This window comes from Poecilia latipinna, unplaced genomic scaffold (assembly GCF_001443285.1).
Source record: "Poecilia latipinna isolate Pla-1442-1.1 unplaced genomic scaffold, P_latipinna-1.0 Scaffold600, whole genome shotgun sequence".
Lineage (NCBI taxonomy): Eukaryota > Metazoa > Chordata > Actinopteri > Cyprinodontiformes > Poeciliidae > Poecilia > Poecilia latipinna.
Genome location: NW_015113216.1, coordinates 496,411 through 510,421, shown reverse-complemented (window position 1 = coordinate 510,421; position 14,011 = coordinate 496,411). Strand labels below are relative to the sequence as shown.

The 14,011-nt window shown below is 38.2% G+C and overlaps 1 protein-coding gene across 6 annotated transcripts in view; it reads left to right on the top strand.

The window, feature by feature from the left end:
• Positions 1-8,288, top strand: part of rhobtb4 (Rho related BTB domain containing 4) — a 46,623-nt gene extending 38,335 nt beyond the window's left edge. For all 6 annotated transcript variants that reach the window (XM_015042742.1, XM_015042743.1, XM_015042741.1 and 3 more), the window contains 6 exons: positions 321-540; positions 1,186-1,304; positions 4,686-4,836; positions 5,094-5,182; positions 5,329-5,434; positions 5,654-8,288. In XM_015042742.1, coding sequence (XP_014898228.1) covers positions 321-540; positions 1,186-1,304; positions 4,686-4,836; positions 5,094-5,182; positions 5,329-5,434; positions 5,654-5,832 — 864 coding nt within the window. In that variant the 3' untranslated portion in view covers positions 5,833-8,288. The remainder of the gene's footprint in view (positions 1-320; positions 541-1,185; positions 1,305-4,685; positions 4,837-5,093; positions 5,183-5,328; positions 5,435-5,653) is intronic.
• Positions 8,289-14,011: the final 5,723 nt, after the last annotated feature.

Here is a 14,011-nt window from a genome sequence, read left to right as displayed (position 1 = left end):
CTAAATTGTTTACATTACTAGTGGTTAATAAAGGTTAATGCATGTTTTAGCTAAAAGAAGTACATTTTCACATAGGGTTAGTTTGATAGCTTTCCCCTCCCTTTGTCATGAAATGAAATGAAATGAAATCATTATTTGATTTAATTTCATCACAATTTTTTTTTTACTGGGAACACCTAGCGAGCACAAAACTAGCAAAAACAGAAGAAATGTATGTTTGTTTATTTTAAAACAAGACTTTCTCTGAATGCTCTGCACTGTGCATTAAATGCTCTTTAAGTTTTCGGTGTGTTTGACCTCTGGGTTTGCTGCATTTCCAGGCAGTGCTTCAGTACCTCTACACAGGCAGCCTGGACGAGAGTCGAGGCGATCTGATGCAGGTGGCCACCATTGCAGAGCTGCTTGAGGTGTTTGACCTTCGGATGATGGTGGCCAACGTTTTGAACAGAGAGAGTTTCATGAACCAGGAGATCACAAAGGCCTTCCACGTCCGCAGAGCCAATCGAATCAAAGAGTGCCTCAATAAAGGGACTTTTGCTGGTAAACCACGTCAGCCACTCAATGCTGCAATTTTTTTTTGTGTAGCATTTGTGATTCTAAATGTGATGCCCCCCATGCTGCATCTGTCTCTTTGACTGATTCCTTCATAGTCATCATTTGACTTGATGACTGAGTGTTGTGTCAGTCTGCCTCTCTTGTGTTCGCTCTACCCCATACACTGTCTTATTTGTTTTGCGTTGTGTCTCCTTTTAGTGTCGTCTTTGCCTTTTCTGAACAAAACTTGACTTTCGTCTCTCTGTGCTGTCATTGTTCCGTTTCTGATCATAGTGATGATTGTTCCCATAGAACTCATATGAATTTTGATTGATTAAATTAAGAAGAATGTAACTGATTTTTCGGGACAACACAGCCCTCTCTTTACCAGACTTCTTAATTGTTCTGCTTAACCCACCACCCTGCGTTTGCTTTCCTTCCCATACAATGAGTGGAGAGCTGCTGCGTCTCCCTGTCAATTTATCTTTCTGTCTGTCTACCTGTGTCCATGTCTCTCTCTGTGTCTGTCTGGTCCTCTTGCTGCCTGTGTGTGCGTGTCTGGACGTCCGCCTCGTCTGTCTTTTCCTTTCTGTAGTTTGGGCTTCTGTGGCATTCCACGAGATGAACGCTCTTTTCCCACCCCGGTTTCAGATGTTGTGTTCCGGCTGGATGATGGCTGCCTCCCGGCTCACAAGCCCCTGCTCATATCCAGCTGTGACTGGATGGCCGCCATGTTCCGTGGCTCCTTCATGGAAAGCTACATCGAGGAGGTGAGATTGCCCAGCCAATACAGACCTTGGAGATATGGGTACTTTCAGTTTTGGAATGGAATGTGACTATATGTCTCCAATCCTAAATCCTGAAAAATTGACAAAACAGGAATGGAAGAATGGCCTTTATAAAGAAAAGGTCCTATTGACATTATGTTACCCTGAAGAACCAATAAAAAATTGAAATCAATTAAACTTATCTAAAACATAAACCTTATACCTATTCAGCCAATAGGAAATAATTAGCACCCTCTATGTAGCTTCTGTCAATAACAAGGTAAATCAAAATATAACTTTTAAAACCTATTCTGGTAATTTTTTTATTACCAGGTTATTGTTACAGATTGATAAAGAAGAGCCTCAGAAAACCTCTTTCACTCATGGAAAAGGTTGCTGCAGTTGAAACATGCCTTAGCTCACACAGAGGTATAGTACACAGCTTGTTACATCTGATTACATGTGGTAAAGGTTAAGGAGTTATTGGGGTTAGGTTAATATTTTTGATCACCTAAACCACACAGATGGTTCTCTATCAGATTGACCTACTAATCTTTGTTTCACTCCTGGGTGGTGTTAAAGGTCTGCAAATAACCATATCTCTCGATGACTTAGACAAGTAATGTCCAGAGATAAGAACTTATGAGTAAATGCATTTACACACAATTGACTGCTTTGGTTAGTCTTTATTTGACAAAAGACTTCAGATGCTGTTTTTTTTTCTACCTTAAATTAAACTGAGGCGCATGCCTCTGTGAAAATCTGTTTTACCAGGGTGAGAAAACATGCATAGCAGTATTTCCGACTTCCTGTTTCTATTCTCAGAAGATATCTTAACTCAATAAAAACCACAGACAAATTGAGGTCATGGGCTTTGTTTTTATGTAATGGTCTGAGAGCTTAATGTTGTTTATGTTTGCTGTTTTCTGTGTGAAGTGTCCATATTGTCAAGTTGTCATAGGTTAGCTGTATTTAGAAACATTGAGAAAATTACACAAAGGCTACAGAACAACGATAGCTTAAATGGGCTGTTTCTCTTAATACATCTTCATTGAAGAAGAGTACCTTCACTGACACCAATATTTCTCAGGATTTGTTACCTTATGTGTAACATAAGATGCAGCTTCTGGTAAGGCATGTGTGCCTGACCTAACCTCAAAGGAAGTTGAGGTCTGTCTTTAAGTTGAACTTTCAACTGTGTTATGCAACAAGATCTCACAGTCTCTTTTCAAAGACTGCCAGTTCAGGTTACAAGGACTCATGTTCAGAATAACTGCAAATAAATGTCAAACACTTTTGAATAATTTTGTTAAAGTTTAAAATGATAATGGAAACTATATATACAAAAAAAATCTGCTTAATAATAAGTAAATTGTGTATTTTTAGTTATGTATTTTACTTTCTGGAGTCATGGACTTTACTGTCAAATTATGATTTAATGTTAAAATGATTGTTAATAATAATATTAGTAATGCTAATGTTTTAGAGGGGCCCTGTCAGAGTCTTGTCTTGAGTCTGATAGAGAATCTGCAGAGGAAGTTAAGCTTATTGTGATCGGAAGGAAGCCTTGAAACATCACAGACTTGCAGACCAAAGATAAATATGCAAAATATCAATGGAAACATGCAAACAGCTGGTCAGGAATTAAAACAAATGCCAGAATGCCATAAATCATTTTCCATTTGTAGAATATTTGTTGACATGCAAGCATGTCAACAAGTATGAAGACAAAAACAGACAATTTTTTTAGTGGACCTTCTTAGTGAAATTAAATTCCTTTTAAATGTAAACGTATCAGGAGCATAAATAATTACTTCAGAGCTTAATATTATAGTCTATTTGCCGTAATGTATGTTGTGACGCTGAAAACATAATGTTTGAAATCAGAACGAGGCTGCCCACAAAACTTTATACATCAGTATCAGGCAAAAGTTAGCAATTAGAATGCATCCTGTTTGAGTCTGCTTTGTTGAAGCTTTAAACCACACACAAAAATAAATAGAAGCAGAAGTTTAAGACATGGTTACACAGTGCAGTTTCTCAACCCAGACACTCAAAATAACTCTGTTTTCAGTGCTGAACTGAAAGGGGGTCAATGTGTTGCGAATATGTTATGTCATATGAGTAACTAGAAATGGTGAAAGCTTCATGAACTGAACCCTTCATAGTCATCCTCAAAACTCCAAATTAAAACAATCTTCTTTTAAATGACAAATCAGCTGTTCGTCTCTTTGCTTAAACTACGAACTAATAAATGTGCTTTTCATTGGAAAGTGCGTGCCATTCATATTATTTGGTCGACACATTTAAACTTACAAATACGGATGTATGTCACAGTTTTAGCAAGTTAATTTAGGTCAGTAGCTGAAGCTGTAAAAACACTGCAGTCTTTACAGTCAAAACAAGCCTGTATCATCTACTTTGACTCATCAGTCCACTTCCTTATAGTCTTAACAACATACTGAGGTTTTTCAGTTTTTGCCTGTAGATTACAATGAGATGAAGTAGATAGTGATCGGAGAATCCTAAAGCTGTGTGAGGAACTGCACAGTTTGCAGCTTTGAAGACTTTGTAGCAGTGGTTCAGTGTGTTTGTCTCTCTTGGGTAGTTCATTTGAGAGGTTTGTGCTATTAAAAAATCCCCAAGAACAATAATGAGAGTCAGCCAAGTACCAAGGCAGCCATCTGTAGAGTCATCGTGTCGGTTATTATCACATTTATTTCTTTGTTCGTTCGCATCATTTGACCTGAATTTTTTAGTTGTTGCTTTGTTACTTTGCATCTCTAGGTCTCTGCGTATTAACATGTAATACATCTGCGTGTTAGTCTTGCCATGAATAGTTTTAAATTTAGCATGCAGTAAACTAATAATGGTGGAATTCTGAGAACAAAACACCGTTTGTATAGATTACAGCTCGTATTCGTATATGTCACTACGTCTGAGTCCATTCATTAATGCATTGCTTAGCTAGAGCTTTAAACTATAGACACTACCTTTCTCTGGGACGAGAGACCGCACCATGCTGGCATTTTCTTAATTGTTTATGAGAGTGGAGACTGTAAAGTGACAGAGTGGGTAGACTCAAAGACCTCTTGGGGAGGTCATTCTATCATAATGGTTCACTTTCCTTCTGTTTTCTGGGGCTATTGCTTCATTAGCTGCTGATGAATTGGTTACATGTAATGTAATGAAACTGTGACAATAGATCCTTTTCAGAGGAGCGTATAGTATATAATGAACAAACATGCACCACAAGGACTGAGAACCATTGTGACCTTCTTTTTGCAGCACTTCATTGCGTTGCATTTGCATTGCATGGAATTGCATTAATGTACAAAATTTTACAGCTGACCCCCATCTTCTCTTGCTGCTATTGCATTATAGGTATCGATTCCTAACACCAGTACAGCATGTATGCATGGAGTGCTTGAGTTCCTGTACTGTGGTCTCCTGACACCGTGTCCTGGATTGGAGCCCATGGAACTAATAGTTCTGGCCAACCGTCTGTGTTTGCCACGACTCGTTGCCCTCACTGGTAAGTATTACTGTGTGGGGTGCTGTAAACACAGCAGAGTCTAAACTTCACTCTCTTCTTTGTTCCCTACCAACTGCATGCAACTGAGCATTGTTTTATTGTTAAGATTCACATTTGTAGACCTTAATTTTCTAACTTTTAAGAATAATGAAAACCTTTACCTCTATGTAGTTTAAAACGAAGGATTACAGAATTACGTGTCAGTGGTGCATGCAACTAGAAAATACTTTATTCTCTTTAATTTTTTGCCTCTTCAGAGCAGCATGCTGTGGATGAGCTACTGCAACTGGCAGTGAAAGGAGTGGACATTGATGGACAGGTGCTAGCTTACCTTGAAGTTTCACAGGTGAGTTTTGACATAAAATTGCATTTACGTAGACAATAGTTCGCGGTCCTGTATGGTGAACCAGTTTGTATTCATTTCATACAGACATACATTAGTTTTTTATTTCTTTTGAACAGTAATACTTTCTCTTTTTTTTCTTCTCACAGTTCCACAATGCCAAACAGCTTTCTGCTTGGTGTCTTCATCACATCTGCACCAATTATAATAGCATCTGCCGCAAGTTTCCCAAAGACATGAAGGCTATGTCTCCAGGTACGCTGCAGTCAACTTGCCCTCCTGTGCCTTGTTGCCTTCCTCTCTAAAGTCCATTTCATTACTTTTCTGTCATTCTGCAATTTTAGTTTCAACCAAAATGTAGAATTCAATTTCTCTACATTCGGGAATTTTATTAGCCTGGTACCTTAAACCAGTCACAAATGATATTTGCACCAACGGCATTTTTTGAGGACAAATTTGCATTCTGTCTCGCAGAAAACCAGAGGCACTTTGAGAAGCAGCGTTGGCCTCCGGTGTGGTTCTTGAAGGAGGAAGACCGCTACCTGCGTTCTCAAAAGGAGCGTGAACTCGAGGAAGAGATCCTGCGCAAGCAGCACACCAAACGGGGCTGGTGCTTCTGGAGACACCCGTCTTCCTCTCCACACGTCTCCTAAGGGGTTTTCTACGTCTAGCTCTTGGATCTTCCCCTCGGCGGACGCTAACCCGCGGATTAGCAAAGACAGAGGAGAATGGTTGTGATCCCTCTATCGGTGGAGAAATTACTCTCAGTGCTAATATTCCTGAATGTCTGCATGCTCGGGAGGAGTGTATGTGCCTCTTGGTGGGAGTGGGTCGCCACACGACTGTGTTTTGGTGGTGGGACGGATCGGGACTCAACAGAAAGGGGTATTTGCATGAATGTGTGAGTGTATGGAATATAGTGATGCTTCCAAGTTGAGATGCAGTGGTCTCTAAAAGGACAATGGCGGTGCAGAGCAACCCTTCCTCCTGTACGTAAATGCTTTTTCTCCCTCTACCAGCACCCGATTGCCTTGGAGTGTTGGGAACTGGAAGCAAGGGCTCTCTTTTCTCTCCGTTTTCTCAGTCTTCAACCTTCACATCGACCTTAATAACTTTTACACATTTGACACTGCAGCTCCCTTTGGCGAGTGGGGGAGTCTACGTTTGCCTTCACCTCTTATACAGACTGTTTGCTAGCACATGCAGATGCATCTCCACATTTCACCCTTGTGAAACCAGCAGTAGATACAGGAACTAACTCAGACAATTAGCTCATTATTACTTGTCTTTTAATCACTTAATGTGCATTTTGGGGCAATTTGGGAGGCTATTATTAGTAGGGTAAAAAAGCAAAAACCTCTGACAAAGTCAGAAATCACCACTGCAACCACAAATGCAATCCTTCTATTGTATTCTCAACTAGATAAAGAGTTGAGAAAATAGACATAAATTATCTACCAGTCAGTCCTCATATCTCTTTTGTCATGTAACTCTGCACACCATCTTTCTGCACTCAACACTTATTTTCAAAATGTTCATGGAGACTGACATGGAGCCACTCTATAGCACTGATATATTTTTTGTTTGTTTTTTTTAAAGGGCTAGCCTTACTTAATACCTCTGTCGTGAAGGGGAAATTTAATACAGCATTAAATGTCCTTGGCCACTAAGGTGCATTGAACCATTGGAGCAAGCCTTTACACCCGTACACCACCAGGGGTCGCACTGCTCAGGGTCCTATCACTTCCGTAGTAGGAGTTTTATTGTATTTATCAACTATATTAATTTTTCCTTGCAGAGTGTTACAAAAGTACACACACTAGTTTGCTAGTGGATTTAAAATAATGGATACTTAAAAGGGTTTTCAGCTGATTCTGAATACCAAAGGTGTAGTTCTTCCCTTTATTTTTGTTTATTTACATTTTCTAACTTGGGAGGGGCTGTAGTAGAAACTAGAACAAGTTTTAGAAGCAGAAGGCAGTATTAGATGCTTGTTACAAGTAGAGCCGGCCCAAGGGGTAAGCAAACTAACCCGCTTAAAACTTCTTATTTATAATGACTTTTGAAATTGGGAGGTCAGATCTCAAAAAAAAAAAAAAAAAGTTTAAATTACCCAGAAAAAAAAAAAAAACTTGATATGTGCAACTCTAGTTATATTAACAATCCTAATTTAACTTCAGTATTCTCTACTTATTTACATTTAATATTTTTGCAGATAAATCTGGATAATTAACTGCCATTATTCAGCGACTACTTGTGAGAACAACCTTTAAAGGGTTATGCAGAAACACCCGCCCTACCCAATGGGCTGGCTCTGGTTGTAAGGACTAATGATGGTCCATTTAAAACATTGCCTTCCGTTCTCTGCTAGGATTAAACATTGGTGCTGAAAACAGTGTCCACATGAACACAGAGACACACATAGTTTAGGAGACTGTCTGATGGTTTATTTATTTGTGCAGAACTTACAGAAACTTTAGAATAATTTTTAAATTTTATGAACTTGATTTTGTTTTTTCTATTCACAGAGTCTGTAAAAAACTGATAAAAGATTTTAGAGGTTGAGGTTTTCTCTAAATCCTGGGATGTCTTTTGCTGCTTTTTTATTCTAAACCAATGTGACGTATTCCTTCTTTCTTGCCAACACATTTCTTTAGATTCATTTTTGTTGTTGTTTCACCAGTTTGAGCAAATAGGGTTTTCTCATTTAGGGTGCTAATTCTTTGGGCTTTCATTTGAATGTGGAAAAAAAAAAAAAAAAAAAAAAAAAAAAAAAGTTGCAGCTGTGAGTTTTTATTAGCACGTTTTCTATTTGTGGGTTTGCGCCCCACAGCTTTACCCAGGCAAACTCTCTGCGATGGGTAGATTGTGTGAGGCATGTGGTACATTATGCTGTTGATCCACAGGAGGTGTGCAAAGCAATTTTCAACTACCAGAATAGAAGTCGCATAGGTTCTCACTTGGCCCGAGTGAGAATTGAGCTGATTTAGTGTGAGAACGAGGAAACTGAGTAAAAGTGAGCAAGCCTCAGTCAGCGTCAGTCACTTTCCACACGCCGTGGAATGATTCCGTCAACATTTGAAGTTGCACCACTGCAGTGCTGTAGGAAATTTAAAAAAAAGGAATTTGGCTTCCCCACAGACTCGTTAGACAGATCTTGTGTCCTTGTGCCTTATGATTCAATCTGCAGACTGGTTCTGCAGTAACCGGCATGGTAGTGGTAGGATTCAATGATAATGTCAGAAATGTAAAATGTTGTTTTTTTGTTGTTTTTTTTTTGGTGTTTTTATGGGCTCTCTGCCACTGTCTTTTTGAAATTTGAGGGAGAGAAATTTTAAGCCAGCCTGAGCCTTGCAAATCTGTAGGTATGATATTTATGCAGATAAATGATCCTTTTTATTTCTCCAAACAGCAATTTGAGACAAGGTTGTTCTAATGAAATGGCTTAACACTAGATATACAGCGTCCTCCACAATTATTGGCACCCCCGGTAAAGATCTGTTCAAGATCCTTTTACAGACCCTCAGAAAAACTTAGAAAGTAGGATTTACAAAAAAAAAAAAAAAGAGTGTTTTCAAATTTCTTATATATGTATTCACACTGTGGTATTTTTTTGTCCTTATTAATTCAGTTTACTTATATTCACTATTTTGTAGTGAGAGATTATGTTACATCAATTAATGAAAAGGCTTTTTGATGCAGAGGTACCAAAACTTGAGTAGGATGCTGTTCCATTACAGTTATTATGTTTCTTTATAAACCAAGTGATTAAAAGGTAGCCAGTTAATTAACATGGATGTTTGACTCCTGCAGTATAACTTCTAAACCACTGACTGTGAGAAGCTAAAGCTTTGTGAAATGCACCGGCGGGCCTGTGCACTGGGTGGGTGCAACATCTTGTGGAGTGCAATGAACTTGCATGACGTCCAGACTTTGTTGGTGTGACTTTAAAATGCAATTTGTGTTCTATGTGTTTCTGTAGTTGGCATGAATTTCTCCCTTAAATAAGATAGTTTCTAAGCCGTCTTATTTGACTGTAGCATGAAATTTCCACTTAAGTTATTAACATTTTATTTAAAGGTTGCGCTCCGAGAAGCTGAATAACATTTAGTGTCTTGAAGGTCTTTTTGGCATTGGAACCTATCAAGGTTCTTGTCTTTGTAAGTGACTTTATTCACATGTCTTTGACAACTCAATGTAGCATTAAAGCATTTAGCATTTGCATTTTTAGGGTATAATGTGAGGAGATCAAAAGACATGAGCTTGAAATCTAATTTAGAAGATCTGTTTGATGCCACAGACGTCCCCTTGTTATGCTGTTACTATTAACATAATGAAATGAGGTTAATCTTGTGATTTAAATTTTTTTTTTTGATGGTTTGGGTATTAAAGTGAATAAGTATACGCAAAGCATTTCATGTTTCTAAACAGCTTGCATGTATAGGTGAATGAAATGTGCAAAGTAAAAGCTTCCTAGGTGACAGATATGTAGACGTTTGATTTTCTGGAACTTTTGTTATTGGGGCTTTAATTGCAGTTACTAAACACCTTGATGAAGATGTGGGAGTTTTTATTGTATACAAAAAAAAGAAAAAAGCACGTGATGCCAACAAGCCAAAGTTACATGTTCTCACATTTTGATATTGGATGTATTTTCTTCATATTGTTTTTTTTTTTTTTCTCCCTCTGTGTCTCATCCTTGGGGCACTTCTTCCTACTTTTCTGGCTGGTATCCCTGCTTCATTGTGAGGCCTGGTGACGGAGAGAGCACCTCACAATAATTTGCTTGCTTTGGTGTCTCCTCTCTTGTGCCTTCAGTGAAACCTCACTTTCAGTTCTATACAGAATGACAGCAATGCACCGATAGCCATCTGAGCTCATGTGTTTGTCTGTGAAGCCAAGAAACATACAACACATTAACGTAAAAGAGAGTAGCTTTTTTTTAAGATTAAGCGTCTTGGATAATAAATGAGTTGGCTTCCTGTTATGTTAAGTAATTTAATAACTTTAATCAATAACCTGAAGAGCTTAACATGTTTAATGTGTATTGTCATCTATGCTAAAGCTGCACCACAGGTGACTTGAGTGCTGAAACAAGTAGGAAACTAGCAGTTTCTGCTGCACTCTTCCAGGTGCCTGCTCCTTCTCTTGTGTAGCCTAACAATAACTTTTGTATTCTCTCTATATACTCATCTCGATCAGCGTTAAGATACCGTGTTCTGTTTTTCGCTCTCTCCAAGTCAAATCCAATTATTGCTTCCACTGTTTATCTGCCATTTTATATTGCAATCACACATAGTATCATTTCAGTTGAAGCCTAACAATAGGCTGGATTAAAAGCAAAACTATTAGCTGTGATAGCTATATGTGTGCTTTTATGAAGATGGGGATTATCCAAAGTACAGCAAAACGTTGTAAATTTGATCAATTCCAGCTGAAAGTAACTTCTCACCTTTTTAAGTGCACAGCACACTGTATTAACTGAGTTAGACTGTAAGTAGGAATGTATGAAGTCAGTTATATTGACAGACTTGCTGTAATTTACTCCCGGTCGATACTGTAATTGTAAGTGGATTGTATCTATGGTATAGTATTGTTATGCACTTTTGTTTCCATGAACTCTTATGGGTGTTATTTACAGTCAGTGTTTATGTTATGTTATAAAAGTTAAAAAGAAAAGAGCACACCACACTCATGTTATTAAGGGCTTTGACATAAAAAAGAAAAAAAAAGAACTGAATGTTTTTGCTGCTGTTGCAAAAAAGTTTTGAGACTAAAAATTTTGTAACATTTTTAAACCACTGTGATTTGTACAAAATAAAAAAAAAGAAATACAGAAAAACATTTTTTTTCTGCCATTTCAGTATTTTGATGTTTGACTTGAATTTTATTAAATCTGTTAATCTTTTAAAAAATGTCTTGTGTGTCGTAATTGTGTGATTTTTAAAAAAAAATTTTTTATCAGCGTCCATTTTAGTTTTAAATATATATATATATATATATATATATATATATATATATATATATATATATATATATATATATATAACAAGTAATACTTTATATTACTATATTTATAATATTTATAACAAAGTTTATACTTGAACCAGTTTTGAAATGGTTCACAATCTTCTGACAGAATGAGCTGAATTAATTTAAACTTGTTGGTTTACCGCAAACTTTCATTTGCAGTAAGGCTGGAACTCTCAGAAGCGTAACAATGGGCTGTTTTATCCATTCATAAACCTGTCTAAATGTGTATTTGAGGTTCTTAGGCTATTGGAAACATCAAATTTGTACTGGTTTTAACCACGAGATGCAAATTGCCACCATTTTAGCAGGACGACCACACAAAACATACAGCAAGAACTAGAATAAAATGGTTTGGATCAAATGTTGGAATGGTCTCAGTCCAAATTTAACTAAGAACCTGTGGCAGTATCCAACACTCGTTGGAGTAACTGCTTCTATCTCCAGCAAAGTACCTCCTGCTGTGAAGAGCACGTGGGAAGAGAAAGAGCTGAAGAAGTGTGAACCAAATTTTCAGCTGACTTTCTTTAAATCTAGTTAAGGTCTGTGTGTTGGTACGAGGGAACTAGAAAGGTTTAGCTATAATTGTGGCGGTTTCTCTGCTGAGGTATAAATGTGTGCGGTTCCACTAAAGCACATGGCATAAACTAGTGTTAATAAAAAGTCAAAATAAAAGGCAAACGAAATACTTTTTTTTAAAACCACAATTATTCTGTTTTTTGTTTTTTTTTCCCCTCCAGTTTATCACTACCCTAAAGCATTAAGCTTCACACTCAGGAACACTAAGGTTGATGCAGCTTTGCCACCTTGTGGCGAAAAAGGAGCCATGCAGCCGCCGTGTGCAACGTCGAAAGAAAAATAACAGAACTCGAACTACTAATTTAAAACGACATCTTGTCCTGTTACATATTATCAAAGGAAAAGAGAGAGAGAGAGAGAGAGAGAGAGAGAGAGAGAGAGAGAGAGACGCGTGTATCCAAAAGATCAACACACTGGGAGCTGTAGGTTTTAATTACGCAGATAAAAGGATCACACACACACACACACACACACACACACCCACAGCAACATGGGGGATGAAGTTGCAATGACGACATTTAGTGATGTGGCTGATAATTGATACTTTCAAAGGGTCATTGGGGAAGGTAGCGCCACAGAGCAGAAGAATATTTGAGTGTAGGTGCTATTTTTACATGTGTCCGTTACAGCCACGCCAGTTTTCCTAGGAAAAATGCACTGGTCCGAAGTTAACAAGCTGACTTTTACTAGACGGTGACGTGCATCAGTTTCCCTTTGATTCCCCTGTTAAATAGGCAATCAAATATCCCGGTTGTAGCCAGCGCCGTGGTCGCCGCCATCAGTTCAGCGCTGATTACAGACCTCTCGGCAGAGCAAGTCCGAGTCGCGGACTGTGTTCAAAATTCCCACAAAACCTTGCCCCTGCTCGCAGCGCGCAGCTTTGGGAGTCACCGAGAAGAGCTGACATCACCACATCTGGATGTCATTTCCTTCGCTTCTCCTTAGAAGCAGATAAAGTAGAGTCGACGTAAATGTACGAGCGCTCGTTCACTGTCGGGATTTGTCGATCAGCGGAAAAATTTGGCTCTGAAGGAGCTGACGGAGGATTCGTCGCAATCTTGACATCTTAGAGCGAGGATCTACATGAATCCATCACCGTTACATTTTTAATTTTTTTTTTAAATTTTTGTCCACATTAAGAAGCTAAAAATGTTCATGTCTTTGGAGGTTTACAGTCTAAAATGGTCAAACACACCAATATGGCAGCAGGCTACTAAATGAAAGCGCCACACTGCATAATGTGCAGCATATTGAAGCAAACATCACTCCTCTAACCATACATAATGTCTTTTATTAAGATTTTACATTATATACCAACACAATCTGGCACATTTCGTGCAGTGGGAAGAAACTGATACATGCTTTTAAAGATTTTTTACAAATAACAAACTAGAAAATTATTCCTTTATATCCAGTCCAATTTCCTATTAAGTCACACCTAAATAAAAAATAGTGAAACCATCTTCCTTCAGAAGTCACCTTCCAAAATGTTATGCATGGCAAAAAGCAGTAGAAACACGGTGAAACACTTTGTGAAACACGGTGGTGGCAGCACCATGCTGTGAGGATTCTTTTCTTCAGTCGGGACGGTGGAGATAGTTGAAGGCGAAGGGAAGATGGATGAAGCTAAATATGGGACAATCCTGGAAGAAAAACACACAGACCTTAACAGTTGGGAGGGGGTGGGGGGTTCCGAAAGGTCAGTGGTTTACAGCTAGATGATGTTCATCTTCACTGGGTTTTTTTCTGAAAAACAGTCGTTAAATTTGTCAACCTCCAGCTGACCTGAGTGGCAAGGTTCAGATTTTTATTTGATTAAAAAAAAAAAAAACACACACACACACACACACAATTTTCTTTCCACTTTCACCTAAAAGTCCTGTAAAAGACAATAAAGTGTGTAACTAAACGTGAAAAAGATCAAGAATTACATGCAAAAGACGCCACACGAGGGAGGGCAACAGATGCAGTAACAGCACATTCCTCCATGTTGTCAGGTCTCCTTATAATTAATTTGCTTGATGTTGATCCAGACCTCCCTTTGTTTTCCATAAACAAACCCTGGACACACGTCTTCAAATCTGAGCCTTTCAAATCTAAATATTTGTAGCTGTGACACCGCAGTATAAAGAAATTGTAAGTAAAGAACTGTTTTGTTTTAATAGTCTGAAAGTTGCATAGGCTTTTAGTTGTTTAGGCCTGTCATATTTCATGTAAAAGAAA